Source organism: Rhineura floridana, chromosome 12 (genome assembly GCF_030035675.1).
Source record: "Rhineura floridana isolate rRhiFlo1 chromosome 12, rRhiFlo1.hap2, whole genome shotgun sequence".
NCBI classification, from domain to species: domain Eukaryota; kingdom Metazoa; phylum Chordata; class Lepidosauria; order Squamata; family Rhineuridae; genus Rhineura; species Rhineura floridana.
In genome coordinates, this window is record NC_084491.1 from 29,155,825 (window position 1) to 29,176,443 (window position 20,619).

Consider the following 20,619-nt stretch of genomic DNA (forward strand, 5'->3'; position numbering starts at 1 on the left):
TTTGGCTATGTATGTGGTAGCCCTCATGCGAGAACATCAGAAGTAGAGAACGATACTCTGTGTCCCTTGTACATTTGCTGAATAGCTGGGGAAAGCTCTCCAAGGGTGGGGGGTTGGTGAGGGGCTACAGTAATCCAGTACATGGTTGTCCTGCAGGGATGGGTGGATTTCTTTTCCCCCATCAGTTCTCCACATTAGTTTCCAGATGTTTTTTTCCAAGTCCTCATGAAATATGTCAACATTTTAGTCCAAATTTCTTCTAATACTCATATTTTTGTATGCAGTGTTGCCTAATATACACCGTTTTGCAAAGTGATTTCCCCAGTGACATGTATCTTTGTATATTACTTCTACTAATATATGTATTTCTATGCATACTTTACCTTAATATATGCATTTTTTTCATGCATTACTTGGCTGCAGAACTACACTGCAAAATTCAGAGAAGAGCAATTTTCTAAGGATGGCTGGATTTCAGTTTACACATTGTTTTGGAAAGTGTAAATGATGCAACTTTGTATTTAAAAGCAAACTGCGTTGAATCCCTCCCCCACCCCTATTTCAATGCAGAAGGTTCCATTTTCAGTCCTTGCATCTCCAGTTAAAATGGATCTTGGGTATCAGGGACAGCAAAGGCCTCTGCCTGAGACCCTGGAGAGACATTGCTAGTCAGAGTCAACAGTACTGGGCTATATGGAGTCATCTGACTCCGTAGAAGGAAGCTTCCTATGTTCATACGAAGTCATGCTATTTTGGACAGAAATGAACTGCAATATATTGTCTGTGTCCAGATATAAGTTTCAGTTGTGGTTCCCCATCTGAGGAATGCACTCCCCAGTGAGGTCCGCCTGACGTATTCGTTGACATATTTTGGGCACCGGGTGATCATTTATTTTTTCCCTCCAGGCATTTGATAGACTGAGATGATGTTGTTTGTATTATTGTGCTGTGAAAATTTTCTGTGGTTGTATATGGGTGGTGGTTGTTTTATTATTTTGTTTGCATGGTATGGTATGTTTATTTTTGTTTTTAACAATGTTGTAAGTTGCTTGGAGACCTTTGGGTGAAAAGCAAATTATTATTATTATTATTATTATTATTATATAATAACAATAATAAATGCAGTGTGTTCCTTTTGCCTTCATTCATCAGCGTTGTACATTATAACTTGTCTTTTTTAAAAAAAACACACTCCCCCATTAAGGTCTTCCTGGACATGAGCTGGCTCTTATGTTATTATACCAATATGGATTTTCTTTCTTATATTGAAAACAGTCAGGAATAAGTGGTGTTCAGTGCCACTGTGAAGAAAGATAAGGCTTCTTGTTCCATTATCGGATATATTAAAAAGGAAGTGTCTGAGACACTGAGTGTATACTAACCGGGCATCATGATTTTCATTGTGGTTTCCATTACACCAGCGAAAGTCATATACCTAACTTGGGAAATGTGCCCAGTGCCAGTGGGCAGCCAGGTTACACACTGGCCGAGGGCCCCTGTGGCTGAGGCTGGGCTGGTGTAGCTCCCACTCTGTGATCTGTGCTAGCTTTGGGTCACGGAGCATGCGCCCTGCAGACAAACACCCCCTGCCGCTGTGGCATGCTGGCCACACCACTTCCCGTGTTGCTGTGTCAGCGCACTGATGTGGTAGGGCCTATTTAAGCCCCTGGTGGTGGTAGTGCTGTCCCATCGCCTCTGCCTTTGAGGGCCCGCTACAGTCTGGTGCTGGCTCTTCTGGGGCACCCCGTCTTGCAGGTGCTTACATTCTGGCCTTGGCTCCTCCTCTAGATGTGCCACTTTGGCACTTTCCCATTACATCGGACACATTCAACTCAAGTGTTTCATGGGCTGACTGCAATGGTCAATGTACCAGCAGTACATCTGTGATTGCAACTTTCCCCCCTCAATGTAGCATTTTTTTTAGAGATAGGTAACAACTAGATTTCTATCCAGCGTTGTTATGACAGAGTGATAGATGGGGAGCTTCAGGCAAAATGTGGCCCTCCAGGCCTCTCTGTCTAGCCCTTAGGACTCTCTTCAGGCAACAGCCCCTCCTCTCTCCCCAGGTCATACCCCTCCCTGAACCTGCTTCATCCTCTCCTTCAGTGTTTTTACCTGGCTAGAATGGGCCCTTGAGCTGTAACAATAACTCTTGCATGTTGGGATGGAGGATAGAGAGGGCTGTGGGAGTTGGAGTCCAGTGGCTTTTACTAGCAGATGGCTAGCTGGAGGATGAGACAAATTCATGAAGGATAAGGCTATCAGTGGTTACTAAACTTGATGGCTATGTTCTGCCTCTGCTGTCGGAGGTAGCATGCTTCTGAAAACCAGCTGCTGGAAATGGCAGGAGGGGAGAATGCTACTGGGCTCGGGTCTTGCTTGTGGGCTTCCCGTAGGCATCTGGTTGGCCACTGTGAGAACAGGATGCTGTACTTAGATGAGCCTTTGGCCTGATTCAGCAAGGCTCCTCTTATGTTCTTATGAGTGTGTAGAACCTAGCTAACTTTGCAGAGCTAAGATTTACATGCATTGCTCCACCCACTGATGCTCATGGTGCTGTGCGCATCCTGATCATAGTTCCCCACTCCAGTACTGCCTGGCTTGCGAGTGTACACCCTTCTCTTGTCTCTACAAATTTGCCATAACATTATGGGGAAGCTTGTTATAGCATTTTAGGATACTTTGCAGAGCTGCATATATGCCATTTCCACTCTGGAACAAACATCATGGCTATCCATTCTATCCCCTAAGAGGGGCACTTCTTGGCATGTGAGATTAAGGTTTCCAAAAAGATTCAGGCTATTAATGAGATTAAGTAGCATCTGTTGGGAAGATCTAGCCTTCCCAAAGAGGTGGGCTCCCAATGTGTGACAACCAGTTCCAAGGTGATTTCAGAATTTGGCACCTGAGGCTTGTAAAGTAAAGAATGGAGAGACAAACGATGCCAAAAGGGGAGGAAAAATAATGGAGTCAATCCTTTTTAACTATACAAGAATACAAAAGAGGGAGAGAGAGCTCATTGACAAAGGCGGCAAAGGATGAAATTAATTACAGCTCTAAAATCAATGAGGTCTTGAACTCCCTCTCTGTGTGTATTTAAAGTCTTTGACAAGGAGAGTGAAAGAAAAACAGGTAGGGTGAAGGGGATATAACAGGCTTGGTGTACGTACTGTGTGCATGCATGTAAAAAAGAGGCATATGACTCTTGTGTCTGTAAAAATGGCACATATTCTGATCCAGGCACATCGGCATTGCAGCTGGTAATATTTAATAAGTGGGCCCCATGCTTCAATAAAGTCACACACCACCCTGTAGATCTGAGCAGTTGTGCTGGTACAGAGCAACTCGCACTAGTCTAACAACAGCTTGATGCATTTCATCTAGCATTAAGGCCGACACACTTTCAAGCATTGGGCTTTTTTAAAATATAAGAACGCTGAGATTGTCTGAAAACTGAATTTTGTTCCTCAATAGTGGGCAGCGTTGTGAGGCAGCAGTATTCACCTGACCTCCCAACGGCTGAGGTACTGCTTCTTACTGGAAGGGAGAGGGGTGAGGCCGCAGGGAGGTCAGCATGGTGCAAACACACTGGCAGAGCCACTCTGGCACTCCTGTGTGTGCACTTGCACCACACCAACCTTCCTGCCGCCTTGCCTGTCTCCATCTCCTTGTCGGTAAATAGCAGCGAGTCAACTGCCGGGAGGTCAGATGAACATTGCCGCCTCACCAGTGATCTTCTGTGTTCAGACAGCACATGCTCTACCACTGAGCTATGAATTTCCCCAGGAACCTTTAAGTACCTCTTTATGTAATTAAAGTGCAATTAAATACTTTGGGAAAATATATATAAATACAATGAGGGAGGTAGAGAGACTGACTTGAAAAAAAAATGACCGATATCTCAAGCAGTCAACCTGAGCAGCAAGATTGCTTCTAGGTATGCTAACTATTAATTAGGAAAAGCCACAGAGAACCATGCTGGTTGCAAAAGCTGTGCAGGGGAATGAGCATGCGATACTATCACCCCGCCCCCAAAAGATCCTGGCAGTGTTTATCCAATAGGATCTCAATAGTCAAAAACATTAAGAGAAGTTTCCTAGGGGACAAAGAAAACATTAGCAACGGGTGAACCATCGTGTTGGGAAGGAGCAAATTACACGGCACAAACCCGATTGCTTTTCTGATGAAATTACAATAATAGTGGTTGAAAGGACGTGCGGTTGCTGTATGTAATACCTTGAGATTTTCAGCAATGTTGTTTGAATGGGGTCACACAAAGCCTCCTACAGGTAATTCAGGCTACCTTGGAAGCGAGCCCCATCACATGGATTGAGAAACGCGTGAAGGACAAGCAAAAAGGGTAATGATCTCCTGTAATGCATTGCGTGCCAGGGAGATGTCATCTAATGGAGCTCTGTGGTGGCTGATGTTCTGTCTGCTCCTATTTAACATCTGCATTATACGATGCGAGAGGACTCGGCATGCTAATCATATTCACAGCTGATATTAAATGGTGAGGTGTTGGTGAACATTGGAGAGGGCAGAGAGATAATTCAAAGGAACACAGAGAGGTTAGAAATGTGATCAGGAAATACAAGGAGTAATGAGATTTAGCTTAAAAGCAGCCAGCTAGGAAGAATGAAGGTAAAGTATTTGGGTGCTTGATTTCTCTCCCTCTCTTTCTCTCTTTGGTGGAAAACAAGTATGAGAAGCAGTAGCAGCTGTGTGCTAGGGCAGAGCTAACCTCCTGACACCAGCATCACTGCACCTTAACTGGTCTGGGTTGGGGCAGAGCAGGATGGCAGCAAGGCTGAAGCTGTGCAGGTGTACCAGGAAAGGTAATCAAGCACTCCTGCTGGTATACCCACACAACCTGACCTCACCACCACCATGCGGTGCCTCAGCCCCATCCAGGTAAGCTGCAATGACTCGAGTGTCAGGAAGGTGGCTTCACAACACCCTACCAGGTGGGCTGATCCTGACGAGAAGGATGGCCAGTTGTGGAGGGGGAGATCAAGCCATTCGGGTACCACTGCTTACCATATGGCTTTTCGAATTTCATTGGGTTACTAAAAACTCTTTTTTTGTGTGGCAATGTGATCATATCTGCATGGTGAATGCTGTATATAGAATAGATCAGCAAGTGTGTGTGTGTGTGTAGAGGAAGGTATCTTTGTGGGTCCTAGCTTTGGCTCTGTAGGTTCATGGGAATTGAACAAACAAGGAAATGAGTCCCAACAAACCAAAAATGTGAAAGAAAGAAAGAAAGAAAGAAAGAAAGAAAGAAAGAAAGAAAGAAAGAAAGAAAGAAAGAAAGAAAGAAAGAAAGAAAGAAAGAAAGAAAGAAAGAAAGAAAGAAAGAAAGAAAGAAAGAAAGAATTGGGAACCAAAAAGAACTTTTGCTGACTACCACGAATAATATGTACAGGCACTTTATGGGAAATTGCAAAACAAGTTAAGAATAAACACTGCAAATGTTAATAAAATCTTAGAGGGCTAAACAGAAAAAAACATGTGTGGTAACTGGTAAGTGGTAACAAAATCTGGAAGACTAAATTAAAGCAATATGTATTGTTAACAAAATCATGAAACCAGGTATATACAGTGTTAATTGACCAAACCATTGTCGGGAGGATGAGCTGGGCTCCTGGGGGGTTGTCAGAAGAGGATTCAGATGGCTGGCAGAGGGAGGAGGGAGGAACTTACCCTCTGTGGAGCGAAGCCGAAACAGAGGACATGCCAGAGATAGGGTCGCCTAGCAACGGGGAGCCTGAGAGCCTTGAAGTTTTAGAATCCCCCCCAGACATTCCCAGGCCCTCCCTTCTCCGCAGCTCAGAGCAAGAGGGAGGGCTGATCACAGCAGAAAGGCGGAGAGATGGTTTACCCTCAGCTCCTCCTTTATCACCCATAGGGGAATCGGACACTTCAGAAGAGGAGGAGGTGATGCCTCCCCCCTCACCACGCACACGCAGACGGTTGAAAAGACAGGAGAGAAGGGGGGGAAGGCGGGCAGTACCTGAAGGGGAGTTAAGGAGGAGCGAAAGGTTGCGCGCCCGTTTAGCCCCTTCTTAAAGAACAGGCGGGAAGCAGCCCCTTGCTCTGTCAACTTTCTCCCAATGTCGCAGGACCTGTATCCCTGTATTGCTTCATGAGAAAGCGCAGTCTTTGTTGGACATTACTCTAATAAAACACAAATTAACTACAACCTCTGGTCTGGTTCCTGAGTCGCATCCTGGGCCTGACAACCATGACGATAGATGCTGATGTTGAAAAATGTGACTAAATGCGTTTCAGCAGGGAGTCATCTTATTGTCTGACCACTGAAGAAGACTCCCTGTTGAAACATGTTTTGTCATATTTTTCGATATCTGTTTCTATTGTCAAGGTTTTGCCAGTTAACAATTGTTATGATTTCCTATAAGGTGCTTATAAGGTGCTCTGGTCTGGTTCCTGAGTCGCATCCTGGGCCTGACAGCTTGACAGAGCCACCTAAATCACCCTCAACGCTCTCTTCACTTGACTGGGACAAGATGTCAAAGGGAGCAGCGGGGGGGACGAACCCCACTTCTGAGACGGAAGAAGTGAAACTCTTGAGGACTAAGGTAGCTGAATTGCAGATGGATGTCCAAGCCCTGCTAGCAGCAGTCAAGGTGCTGAAGACGGATAATCAAACCTTGAAGGCCACGATAGACCAGATGCAAACAGCCCCTCCAGCTGCCGCAGTAAAGGTTCCCATTGGATTGCCCCCAAAATACGTGGGACAAAGTGATCAGTTGGCAACTTTCGTGGCTCAATGTGAGTTATATCTGGATGTCAGGCACATGGAGTTTCCAGACGATGGGGCTAAAGTGGCCTTCGTGATTAGCCTCCTGGAGGGAGAAGCTGCAAAATGGGTGACTCCGTATCTCGTGAGAAAAGATACTGTCTTAAGAAGGTACAGAAGATTTATACAGGAGATGACCGAGATGTTCCAAGACCCGCAAAGAGCTGAAACAGTAGCGCGGCAACTAGGCGCTCTGAAGCAAGCTAAAGGGACTGTTTCCGAGTACACTAACGCTTTTAAAATTCTGTCCCAGGAAACTGGTTACAATGACGCCGCCCTGATGTTTATGTACCGGAGTGGATTAAATGCTGAAATCCTGGATGAGTTGGCCAGGACCTCCCCCCCGCTGACCTACCAGGGCTCATCCGGCTATGCCTACAGATAGATCACCGGATGGAAGGAAGGCGACTGGAAAGGAAGCAGGAGGTCCTGAGATACTCAGCCTCGGCATCTCGCAGCAAGACCCTTCCCTCTGCAGGAATGGCAGGTAATGCAGCTGAGGGACAGGGAGGGGCTAGGCCAAGACCGTCGGAAGAAGAAAAGGAAAGACGCCGCCGAGAACGTTTATGCTTTTATTGTTCAAAGCCGGGCCACGTGGCCAGAGACTGTGGACTAAAAGGGGGGAAAGCTGAGCCGTCGGGAAACTAGAACACCCAGTCCACGTGCAGGCCGGTGGACTGGGGGCAGCGTTGTATAAAGGCCCCCCAACGATCCAACCTCCCTCAAAGGGGGTGTTGGTCTTGCCTATTCAGATTACAACTTCCAGAGGAGTGGTGTTTAATGCCTTAATTGATAGTGGAGCCTCCACAAATTTTATTGATGTAAAGTTAGTCAAGCATCATGGAATTTCCCGGTGGAAACTGAACGCTCCCCTAGCTGTGGAGACTATCGATGGGAGACCCCTGAAGTCAGGAGGGGTGACACAAGCCACGGAGGAAGTGAAACTTCAAATCCCCGTGCACGAAGAGTTCATTTCGCTATACGTGTCAGATCTCTCGAACTTTGAGGTGATTCTGGGAATGCCCTGGCTAGCAAAGCATGAACCCACAATAAGTTGGAAGGAGGCGGTGGTGTGGTTCACCTCACAGTATTGCCAGGAGAACTGTCAACCTGAAGGAATCAAGAACACCTTAGCGGGGGCAGTGCAAGAGATCGAGCAAGTGACCCTGCCGCCAAAGTATGAAGAATTCAAAGATGTGTTTGATGAAAAGGAGGCAGAGACTTTACCCCCCCACCGCCCTTACGACTGTGCGATTGATCTAGTGCCAGGAGCCAGCATTCCATCAGGGAGAATCTACTCTCTCACAGAGATTGAGAGGGAGGCCCTGAAGGAATTCCTGGATAAAAACCTGAGACGAGGATTCATACTCCCCTCACAATCCCCTGCTGGAGCGCCACTATTGTTTGTGAAAAAGAAGGGGGGGGGAACTCAGACCCTGTAACGACTATCGCGCATTGAACCAGATCACCATCCCCAACAGCTACCCGCTGCCCCTGATCTCAGAGTTGTTGGACCGACTGCGCTCTGCAAAAATCTTCACGAAGTTGGATTTGAGAGGAGCGTACAATCTGATCAGGATGAAGCAGGGAGATGAATGGAAAACAGGGTTCTTGACCGCTTACGGACAGTATGAATACCTGGTCATGCCGTTCGGACTTTGTGGAAGTTCAGGAATTTTTCAAAAATTCATGAACGACGTGTTTAGAGACTTGTTGGACACATATGTAATCTGTTACTTAGATGATATCCTGGTGTTCCCAAAGAACCAGGAAGACCACGACCAGCATGTGAAGACGGTGTTGCAGAGACTGAGAGAAAATCACCTGTATGCTAAATTAGAGAAATGTGGATTTGACCTCAAGTCTCTAGACTTCCTTGGATATCGAATCTCAGCGGAAGGCGTGGAGATGGACCCAGGGAAAGTAAGCTGTATATTGGACTGGGGCCAACCTGTCACCAAAAAGGATGTACAACGGTTTTTGGGGTTTGCCAATTATTACAGAAAGTTCATTCCAGGGTTTTCCAAATTGACAGCTCCTCTGACTGACTGTTTAAGGGGAAAGAAGAAGTTTCAATGGACAGAGAATGCCACCCAGGCCTTTGAGGAGCTGAAGAGAAGGTTCGCTTCCGAGCCCATTCTGCACTTTGCTGACCCGACCCGCCCTTTCATTGTGGAAGCAGATGCTTCAGATTTTGCTATCGGGGGGGTCCTTCTGCAATTAGACCAAGAAGGAAAGGAGCTGCACCCCTGTGCGTACTTCTCTCGGAAGTTAAAGCCTGCAGAGAAGAATTACACAGTTTGGGAGAAGGAACTCTTTTGAAAACTGGAGACAATACCTAGAGGGGGCCCCTCATCAGATCAAAGTGCGCTCCGACCACAAGAACCTGGAAAGCCTCCAAACTGCCAGAAAGCTGAACCAGAGACAAATAAGATGGTCCCAGTTCTTCACCAGGTTTAACTTCAAGATCACTTACCAAACCCAAGCCAAAAACCAGAGAGCTGATGCCTTATCCAGACAGCCACAGTACAAAGAAAGTGAATCCGAGGACCAGCCTCAGTACGTGATCCCGCCAGAGAAATTAATGTTGGGATCATGCCAGTCTTCGTGGGAAGAGGAACTCAAAAAGGCACAACAAGAAGATGCAGACGTACTAAAATATGGGCAGGAGACGGGACAAAGTCAAGACTCAGAAGTAACCTTTCACTGGAGAAATGGACTATTATGGTTCAAAACAGCCAGATATGTGCCAGAAGGAGAATTAAGGCTCAGAATCCTACGCCAGTGCCATGATTCCATCACAGCGGGACACTTTGGGATTTACAAGACCATTCAGAACGTGGCCAAGGACTTCTGGTGGCCTAAAATGCGTAGGGATATTGAAAGCTATGTAAAGTCCTGTTCTGTCTGTCTGCGGACAAAAACACAAACAGGAAAACCAGCAGGACTGTTACAACCGCTACCTGTCCCACATGAACCCTGGAAGGATCTCTCCATGGATTTTATAACTGATCTACCCAAATCCCAAGGAATGACAGCCGTTTTAGTCGTGGTAGATCTACTCACCAAAATGGCGCATTTCCTCCCTTGTGCAGGGGCCTTAGAGGCTAAGGAAACGGCCAAGTTATTCATCAAAGAAGTCTACCGACTGCATGGGTTGCCAAACAGTGTAGTCTCAGACCGAGGAACTCAGTTCACAGCCAAATTTTGGACAGCAATGTGGAAACAGTTGCAGATGGAATTAAAACTCTCCTCCGCCCATCACCCCCAGACAGATGGGCAAACGGAACGCTTGAACGCCGTTTTGGAAAGATATTTACGAAGTTATGTGTCCTATCAACAGACTGACTGGGTATCATATTTGCATTTTGCAGAGTTCGTCTACAACAATTCTCTACACTCCAGCACTCAACAAACCCCGTTCTTCGCGAATTATGGATTCCATCCTAAAGTCTTTCCAAGCAGCTCAGAAGGAATGCTGGTACCGGCAGCTGAGGACTTCCTAAAAGAATTGCAAGCGGCGCAACAAACACTGAAACAGCAGTTAAATGAAGCCAAAACAGAGTACAAGCGAGTTGCTGACCTGCACAGGAAGGAGGGCCCCCCCCTTCAACCAGGAGACCAGGTATGGCTGTCCACCCGTTTCCTCCAGATGCCGGGCAAATGTAGAAAATTACAAGACAAAAGGGTGGGTCCTTTTGAAATAGAAACTCAAATTAATCCCGTGGCGTACCGGCTGAAGCTACCTGACACGTTTAAAATACATCCTGTGTTTCATCGATCCCTCTTGACGAAAGCTGCCCCTCCCAGTGAGCTGCGGCCGGAGGAGCCTCCTGGGTCCCCACTCCTGATAAATGAGCAGCTTGAGTTTGAAGTTGAGGAAATCTTGGATTCCAGGATCAGACGCCACAAGCTGCAGTATTTGATTCACTGGAAGGGCTATGGAGTGGCTGACAGATCATGGGAAAATGCAGATGATGTGCATGCTCCAGAGTTAGTAAAACTTTTCCATCAACGTTTTCCTCACCGCCCCAAGCCAGACAGGGGGAGGGGGGCACAGCTTGAGAAGGGGGATGGTGTCGGGAGGATGAGCTGGGCTCCTGGGGGGTTGTCAGAAGAGGATTCAAATGGCTGGCAGAGGGAGGAGGGAGGAACTTACCCTCTGTGGAGCGAAGCCGAAACAGAGGACATGCCAGAGATAGGGTCGCCTAGCAACGGGGAGCCTGAGAGCCTTGAAGTTTTAGAATCCCCCCCAGACATTCCCAGGCCCTCCCTTCTCCGCAGCTCAGAGCAAGAGGGAGGGCTGATCACAGCGGAAAGACGGAGAGATGGTTTACCCTCAGCTCCTCCTTTATCACCCATAGGGGAATTGGACACTTCAGAAGAGGAGGAGGTGATGCCTCCCCCCTCACCACGCACACGCAGACGGTTGAAAAGACAGGAGAGAAGGGGGGGAAGGCGGGCAGTACCTGAGGGGGAGTTAAGGAGGAGCGAAAGGTTGCGCGCCCGTTTAGCCCCTTCTTAAAGAACAGGCGGGAAGCAGCCCCTTGCTCTGTCAACTTTCTCCCAATCTCGCAGGACCTGTATCCCTGTATTGCTTCATGAGAAAGCGCAGTCTTTGTTGGACATTACTCTAATAAAACACGAATTAACTACAACCTCTGGTCTGGTTCCTGAGTCGCATCCTGGGCCTGACAACCATGACGATAGATGCTGATGTTGAAAAATGTGACTAAATGCGTTTCAGCAGGGAGTCATCTTATTGTCTGACCACTGAAGAAGACTCCCTGTTGAAACATGTTTTGTCATATTTTTCGATATCTGTTTCTATTGTCAAGGTTTTGCCAGTTAACAATTGTTATGATTTCCTATAAGGTGCTTGTACATATTATTTGTCAGCAAGAGTCTTTGTTGGTTCCCAGCTCTTTTTTTTTTTTACAGTTGATGGCCGTTGGCCTCAGGTTCGGTATCAGGAATCTGTTCCTCTGCCTCCCAAACTCAGCTATCACTCAGGGCCAGGGCTATGACATTGGGCTCTGCTTTGGGCAACAGAATGTCTCGGGCCAGAAAGGAACAGGGAACTGCCACATCAACTCCAGCAGGAAGCCTCTGGTTTGGCCAGGCCTGGTATAAAGCCTCGAGGAGTGGAGGCTGGTCCATTAGGGAAAATGGGGTGCTGCTCTCAGACAGCCCCACCTGTCTTGCCTTCTCACTTGCACCCAGTCCGGAGGGGTAGCACTTGCTGTCTGCTTCCTCCTTTGTAGTCTCAGTGTTGCCATTGTAGCATTCAGCAAGGAGGAGGATGGGGGCAAAGCTCAGCTGGTTGGCTCTGCCTGTCCTTGACTCTGGCACCACCAACTGTTGGCCTCTCTACCTTCTGCCTTACTAGTCTCAACAGGCATCAGCCACCCACCACTGGTGTCAGGAGAACCCTGGCCTTCCCCCCTTTGCCAGGCTGACAGAGCAGTTTCTTCAGCCTGATGCTCTCAGCCAGAGCTTGGGAAAGTTACTTTTTTTGAACTACAACTCCCATCAGCCCAATCCAGTGGCCATCCTGGCTGGGGCTGATGGGAGCTATAGTTTAAAAAAGTAACTTTCCCAAGCTCTGCTCTCAGCCCCCAGTTCTAGCAATGGACACGCTGGGTGGTATTCAGTGGTAGTCCTACTCAGAGTAGACGCACTGAAGTTGGGTCTTTCACTAACGCAGGTTTATTAACGCCAATGGCTTTACTCTGAGTAGGACTGAGCAACCATGTTGAAAAACCTCTGCTCCGAGTCTGGAATCCGGATTTAAATCTGGCCATCCGCGGACCTCCCTAGCCATTCCAAACAAGCAGCGATGGTTTACGTGAGCAGTTTTGTGCTAGGAAAGGATCATGCACGGGGGAGTTTCATCGGCAGTGTTCACACCTACAGCCTGCACAAATTTGCTATACAAGATCCTTTTTTGAGATATTGCAAACAATTGCCATCAGCCCCATATGGATGTGATTGTGAAAGTGGCTGGTGGAGCTTGTTTGTAACACCCAGAGACAGTGACCATGACAGGTGGATGATGTGTGGAGAGACCAGGCCTCCAAGAAAGAAGAATCAATGTGTAAGGTTTATGGCTGCAGCTATCGTCTCCCCATATAGCCATCTCCCCAGATTCCCTTGCTCAGTCTAGCCACAACCGTTTAAGACCAGCCAATCTGTTGCAGTGGGAGAATCTGTTATTGGAGAGTGCCTACTATCTAGGGTGGACTAGTCTGTCACTTTTGGTCCTTTCTGTTTCTCATTTTTCCAATCTTAAATTCAGTTCTCCACATTTCTGCAGCAATCTGCAATTTCTAAAAAAAAATCCTCATGAAAATTCGTCAGCATTTTAGTGTGAATTTCTCCTTTACCTTTTGTAGGGCAGGCTAGTTTCTCCACACACTCACACACCCCTCTCTGTCCTCCCCCATGGCAAGCAAGAAGCACGATCAGAGTGAAAGGCCCCACATTCCAGCCTGGTAAAAATACTCGAGGAAAGTGCGAATCAGGGCTGGTGAGGGGGCGTGGCCTGGTGAGAGGGGGTGTGGCCTCAGGAAGAGTCCCAAGATCCAGATAATCCTGCTTTTAGCCCCCAGGCCTGAGGTTCCCCATTCCTGCTTAGAGCTAGGTGACATTTATTTATTTATTTGCAATGTTTATATCCTGCTTTGTAGCCCTGAGAGACTGTCAAAAGAGCTTACAAAAGATCCTCCCGATAAAAATCCCATTCAAACCTTGTACCAGGAAGAGAAACAATATGGTTCCAGGTGACATTTCCTGCCCTTTTTCTTGTTCTTTCTTGGTGTTCCCTTATGGCAGGGGTGGGGAACCTTTTTCAGCCAGAGGGCAACATGCCAGTGGTGGGTGGTGCCAAGGACAAAAGTGGGTGGAGCAATGAATGTACATATTACCTCTGTACAGTAGGCTAGCATCTACATACACACACTCTCTCTGTCCTCCATCCAGACAAGCTTTTGTCATCTGACCAAGAGAGCTTTGCTCTGACATCTTTGGCAGCCTGCTATAACAACTTTGGGAGACACTTTAGAGACAAAATTGCTCAGATTCATACTGAGTTGGATGCCACAGTTAGAGCAAATCCAGTGGAGGCAGCCAGGTCATTGTCTGTTCCATCTGTTCTGGATCAGTTTCAATTACTGGGGCCTGAGGATGTGGACAAGCTGCATGAAGAAGTGCAGCTGACCACCTTGACTCTTGCCCATCTTGGCTTCTTAGATCTAGCCATGGGGGGGCATTGACTGGGTGGGTCCAGGGAATGATTCATGCTTCACTGGAGGAGAGAGTAAGGTACCATCTGCTTTGAAGGAGGTGGTGATACACCCCTCCTTAAGAATTCATCCTTGGGCCCAGAAGTGCTAAATAACCCAGAGGCAAATATCCCTTTTCTGGGTAAAGTGCTTGAGAAGGTAGTAGCAGCCCAACTTCAGGTGTGCCTCGAGGAGACTGAATATCTGGATCCATTTCAGTCTGGCTTTAGGCCCAGTCATGGCATTGAAACTGCCTCGGTTACCCTGGTTGATGACATTTGTCAAGAGAGAGATTGGGGGAGTGCAACTCTGCTCATTCTTCTTGATCTCTTGGTGGCTTTTGATACCACTGACCATAGTATCCTTCTGGAGTGGCTCAGACGTGTGGGGACACTGTACTTCGGTGGTTCTGCTCCTATCTCCAGGGATGTTTCCAGAAAGGTATTATGGGAGGCTTCTGTTTGACACCATGGGAGCTTTCCTCTGGTGTTCTGCAGGGGTCCATCTTGTCCTCATGCTGTTTAACATCTATATGAAGCCACTGGGAGTGGTCATCAGAAAATTTGGAGTGAAGAGTCACCAACATGCGGATGACACTCACCTCTATCTCTCTGTTTCATCTGAATCGGGAGACATAGCTGAGGTTCTAGACACATGTCAGGAGGCAGTGATAGGCTGGATGTGGGCCACCAAACTGAAAATGAATCCTAAAAAGACACAGGTGTTATGTGTTCCAAATTTTGAAGTCCAGGAGGTGGAAGATGGCCTGTTCTGGATGGGATTGCACTCCCTTGGAAGGAGCAGTTTTGTAACAGGGGGTTGGTTTGCCAGCTGTGGTGTCTTTTGGGCAGAGACAATTTGGCCACTGTCCTCCATGCTCTGGTAACTTCCCTTTGCGAGTTCAGTAATTCACACCAGTTTGGTTTCTTTTTAAAAGAAAAGTTCTCCTGAAAATTCATCAGCATTTTAGTGTAAATTTCTCTGAATAGACACTTAAAAAATGCAATTTTGCCTAATGTACATATTTTTGCAAACCAATTTTCCCCAGTACAACCCATTTTTGCATGTGGTTTCCCACTAACATTTGCATTTTTATGCACAATATGCATTTTTGTACACATTACTTGGGTGGAGAACTGCATTGCAAAATTCAGAGAAATGCGCATTTTGAAGGATGGCCGCATGCTGCTTCACGTATTGTTTCAGGAAGTGCAGAGTAGGAAGGTTTGCCTTTAAATGCAGACTGAACATAAGAACATAAGAAGAGCCTGCTGGATCAGGCCAGTGGCCCATCTAGTCCAGCATCCTGTTCTCACAGTGGCCAACCAGGTGCCTGAACTGCATTTCTTCCCCATCCCTAATTCAGTGCTAAAATATCTGGTTCACTTATTTTGATCCTGGCCTTTTGCTCATGCTAAAATAATCTGGGTGTTTCTGCTTACCGACGTCCATTTGAAATTTCTCTTTGGGCATGGGACAAAACAAAAACAATAAAAAAGCAACCGTGTTGGTCTCTAGCTGATTGAGACTTTTGAATGAAAACAAAACAGCAATTTCAGAACAACACCGGTGGAATTACAAAGCAACGTGAACCCTCTGCCATTCACCCTCCTTTCAAACCGATTTCGCTCTGTACATGTGTATCATCTAAAATTGATTCTGCCCATTTCACAAAGCGTCCCCTCTCAAAGTGTGGGGTTTTTTTCCATTGATCATCCACACAGAGCATCCTTTCCCAGCCAAAACAAATGAATGCTGACAAAAGGCGGCGGTAAATCTGGAGCAGCAGTGGTTGGAGGTGAGTGTGTGGAGAGAGGAACCCACCGTGCTTAAAAGATGTCTGCTTGCTTCCTCAACCCCCCATCATTTTTTGCTTCTGTTCTCTCCTTTTATGGTTGGATGGGTTTAGTTTTTACGGTTCACTGTCCTTTCCGTTTGTTTTGCTTGCGTTAGTCATTTATAACGTGACACTGGCAGGCAGAAGCAGCTCTGGCATTGGGATGCAGAGCACAGCAGCTGCAGGGAGTTGGTAAAACTACTCATTTTAGTTTCATGTGTTAGCGATAGCAGAGATCAGGGAAATCCTGAGAGGTCTGGTTCTTAACCCAACTTTATGTACAATTCCACCCACCACTGACACTCCCCGCCATGGAAGCGTGCATGGCTAAGCTGCATCTATAGCGGAATGGGGAGAGGCTGTAGCTCAGTGGTAGAGCACCTGCTTTGCATGCAGAAAGTCCCGGGTTCAATCCCTGTCATCTCCAGGTAAGGCTGGGAATGTCCCCTGTCTGAAACCCTGGAGAGTTACTGCTAGTCAGAGTAGACAATACATAGCTAAATGGACTCAATGGTCTGGTTTGGTATAAGGCAGTTTCCTATGTTTTTATGTTACAGCTATCCCACTTGAGAATTCACAGGAGCCTACTTGAACCGACCCAGACCCTTTGCTCATCATCAGAGGCCGTTCTACCTGTGCCCCCTCCACAGGAGGCTCGGAGAGTGGTAACACGAAGCCGGGCCTTTTCAGTGGTGGCCCCCCTGAATGTGGAATGCTCTCCCAGGGGAGGCAGACCTGGCTTCTTCTTCATCCACCTTTAGGCACCTTTCTTTCCTCTCAGGCCTTTGGCCCTTGAGGCGTGCTCTCCTAGTTTCTTTTGTTTGTGTTTTAGGTTTTTACGTTTTTAAATTTGTGTTATATTGTATGTTTTAAAATCTGTTTTATATTTTATGCTTTTAAATCTGTTGTAAGTCGCCTAAAGACCATTGGGTATGAGGTGGCCGATCAATGAAATTGGTAGGGCGAAGCAGCTTGTTTGAGGTAGAAGCAGATTTGGGGCAACAAGCTGGGGGGAGGGGAAGGATTTGCCTTGGTAAATATATGATAATATTTTTACCACCATGGAGTGTATATCTTTTAGGGCTCGTTCTAGTAAGAAGGGCAGGATAGAAATTTAACAAATAAATAAATGTCTGGGTTCAGGCACCCAAATGTCTTGGGAGGGAGAGGCTGAGGTCTGTGAGAAGCACAGACAAACTGATGGAGGATAAGGCTATCAAAGATTATTTTAGGATAAAATATGTGTAGAAGTGCATACATTGAGACAAAAGACATATGTAAACATGTATTTCATGATAAAATGTGTATTTATGTGTTAAAATACGAATTTTTGTGTGGATTGTTTTTAAAAAATCACAGATCCGCGTAGAAGTGAGATGGAGCAGACGTATGAATGAGCAATGAATAATTGACACAGACTGGAAATAGACTACTGAGTCCATCCCTAAAAGAAAAAAAAATCACAAATCTGCAGTAAAGACATTCACTTGGGACAAATTTGCTACTGGCTACTATCAATTACTAGCCATGATGACTATGTTCTCCCTCCATTTTTGGAGGCAGGAATCGCATGCAGGGAGAGGGCTGTTGCACTCAAGTTCTGCTTGTGGGCTTCCCAGAGGCATCTCCTTGGCCACTCTGAGAACAGAGTGTCTGGCCAGATGGACCCCCTTTGGTCTGATTCAGTAGGGCTCTTGTTATGTTCATTAAAAATACCATTTGGTGAGTAGCGGTGGTTTGACAGTAATGAGGTCTGCAACGTTTCCTATGAAAGCCTTGCAAAGTGTGTGTGTATATGTGTGTGTGTGTGTGTGTGTATGAGTACACATCCGAATGCACATTTATCTACCAACTATACGACCACGAGAGGCCTTTTTAGTATGGCTTGTTTATTAGTGCCTAATGAGATTATTATAATAATAATACGTTGCTTAGCTTCCTCTTTTGTGTCCATTTGAAGCCACGTCAATTTCCTTGTCAAGGACTAGGATGCCTTTGTTTTCATCAGAGCCTACAGGCTAATACTGTGCTCTACAGCAATAACAAACCTCTCCTGGATTTTTGTCTTCATTAGCAAAGTTGCACTCTGGGAGTTTTCAACGGCAGTGCAACTATAACAGCTCTGAGCGACAAGTGAGATTTCGGAAGAGCACGCTTTGCCTTCAGTGGGCTTTTGCGCACTGAACTGCATTGTGCACATGCTCATTACTGTCAAAGGTTAGACACAGCAACAGATTAAGGGAACAGAGAATAAATCCTCACCATCAGTTGCTTGATCGTCGGGTGCTCCTCTGTTTCTCTGCCTGAGGCGGACTCCTTGTGAACAATCTCAACACGGATATCATTCTTGGCTGAAACCACACCTTTCAGATCTAAGCAAAAGAGCAAGATAGCAAAAGATTTTTAAAAAAGGCTCCCCAAAACATTATGTACAGGCTAGCGGAATGGCACCAGCGCCTGCTTCTGCCTGAATAGGTTCACACACAGAGCTTTATCAAACAAATCTGCATTCAGCTAAAATGCAACCTTAAACCTTTAAGGAGAAATGCAAACAATCTTGCAAAGAAGTGCTATGGTTTAAACTGTTACCATGAAGTAGGGCTCTCTTCGAAGAAAAGGAAAGAAGTATCCAGGCTCTGCTTGATTATTTCCCCTCGTTATCTGACTTCCTTTATGCTTATCTGTCACAAACAGATTTGAAAGCCTCACTTTCACCTCATTCACTTGCCAGAGCATGGAGTCTCCATCAATTATCCTGGTGCAGATGATGTCATTGCTCCTGGATTGAAGAAGTCCTGGAACTGCACTCTCTCCTGAATTCCCCCTCTATGACACCACGGAATGGCATGCTTTGCTCAAGAGTTCTGACAGTGTAACTTTCATCTTTTAGATAATTGTTTTCTTGTTTGCCATCGACTCCAGCGTATTGGAGAGGATTCTGGGAGATATTCTAGGGCAGGGCCGGGGAACCTCGGATGTGGCTGTCTAGGCCTCTCTATGTGGCCCTCAGGACTCTTCCCACAGAAGACCCCCTTCCCCAGCCACACGATGCACCCCACTCCACTCCACTCACCAGCTCTGTGTGCGCTTGCCTGGCTGAAATGGGTCTTTTAACTCTGACAAAGTGTTTTTCAGTGTGCTTGCCTAGCTCAAAGGCGAGTATGTGTAGGAACTAGCCTGCTGTACAGAGGTAAAATTTATATTTGTTGCTCCGTCCACTTTTTACTCTGGTCCTGCACATTACTGGTATGTGGCCCCCAGGAAGTTGCCCAGATTGGACTGTGGCCCTCAACTGAAAAAGGTTCCCCACCTCTGTCCTACAGCACACAGGTGGTGCATGCATGGCACCTAGAAAGCGGCCTTACAGCTCAGTATTGCCTACACAGATCAGCAATGGCTCTCCAAGGTTTCAGACAGAGAGTGAACCTTGGATCTTCTGCATCCAAAGCATGTGCTATTGATCTGCTTGAACTAACGACATGACCAAGGACACATGGTCTGCAAGGATACCAGAAAGATAGCAGAAAGCCCATTCCATCCTCTGGAAGCATGGGAAACCCCATTTCACTTTGTGTGCGCCTTTTTTCTACGATACAGTAGGGCCCCACTAATACGGCAGGTTAGGTTCCAGACCCCCGCTGAAAAGTGAAAACCACTGAAAAGCGGATCACTGTAGCGCAGGGATCTGGAACCTAACCCACTGATCGCGCTGGAGGAGGAGAAGATCAGCTGTAGCGTGCTCCAGCCCCCCTCCAGCTGATCGCCCTGCTGGGGCCGTATTAGTGGAATGCCGAAAAGCGGGGTGCTGAGAAGCGGGGCCCTACTGTATAAGGAACACCGTAATAATAACACAACAACAGTAATCAAGTTCCAAATATGCACTAGCACATTCCAGGGACTGCATGGGCGTCTAACATCAAGGTAAAGAGCAGGGAGAGATATTAATCTGTTGTTAAAATAGTCACTTTGCTATAGTTATTAATTAATTTTTTTACTCCCATTGCTCCCCCCCCCCAAGTAATAGCAATGCACTGGCTGGGGCTGATGGGAGTTGTAGTCCAACATCATCTGGAGAGCATTAGGTTGGGGAAGGCATGATGATGATGATGTTGCTTTTTCCCAAAAATGAACTCAAAGGCCATTAAGAACAAGAATAAAAACAACTTCAAATACTCACAATACTATGCCTAATAAAGCAAAATCCAATTCATCTCTACCTTGCTAAAAATTGACAGAGAATTAAGCTCCAAAGGCGTGGGTGAATAAAAATGTTTTTACCTGGCCCCCAAAAATGGATAGTGATGGGGAGAGCATTCCACAAATTGAGAGCTACCACTGAGAAGACCCGTTCTCATGTCTGTTCTTTCCAGGATGAGGAGTGAGTGGCAGGGCCCAGGGACAAAAGTCGAAAGGCTGTTTGTTTATATAAGCAATAAAAGGATGTTCTTTATGCCCATCTTTGCAGTTTCTGGGCATCCTGGTTTGAGCTAGACCACTGAACTGGAAGTAAAGCATGTCCATATGGGTAACAACGTGTCCTTAGTTCACTCGGCTATCACATCTCCGTGAAACAAAAGGCATTATCTAATTAATTAGCTGCACACCAAAGTAGGCATGTTGGGTATTCTCTCGGAGAATACTGTGTAGTCAGCAGCAGGTGTGGAGCTTGAAGGAGG

The 20,619-nt window shown here is 46.5% G+C and overlaps 1 protein-coding gene across 4 annotated transcripts in view; it reads right to left on the minus strand.

Annotated features, from left to right (window-relative positions):
• KIRREL3 (kirre like nephrin family adhesion molecule 3) overlaps positions 1-20,619 on the minus strand; it is a 973,594-nt gene that overhangs the window by 13,239 nt on the left and 939,736 nt on the right. For 3 of the 4 annotated variants that reach the window (XM_061592926.1, XM_061592928.1, XM_061592927.1), the window contains one exon: positions 18,206-18,315. In XM_061592926.1, the coding sequence (XP_061448910.1) occupies positions 18,206-18,315 (110 nt within the window). Of the gene's footprint in view, positions 1-17,337; positions 17,388-18,205; positions 18,316-20,619 lie in introns of those variants that run through there. The other variant, XM_061592929.1, reaches the window with a different exon arrangement.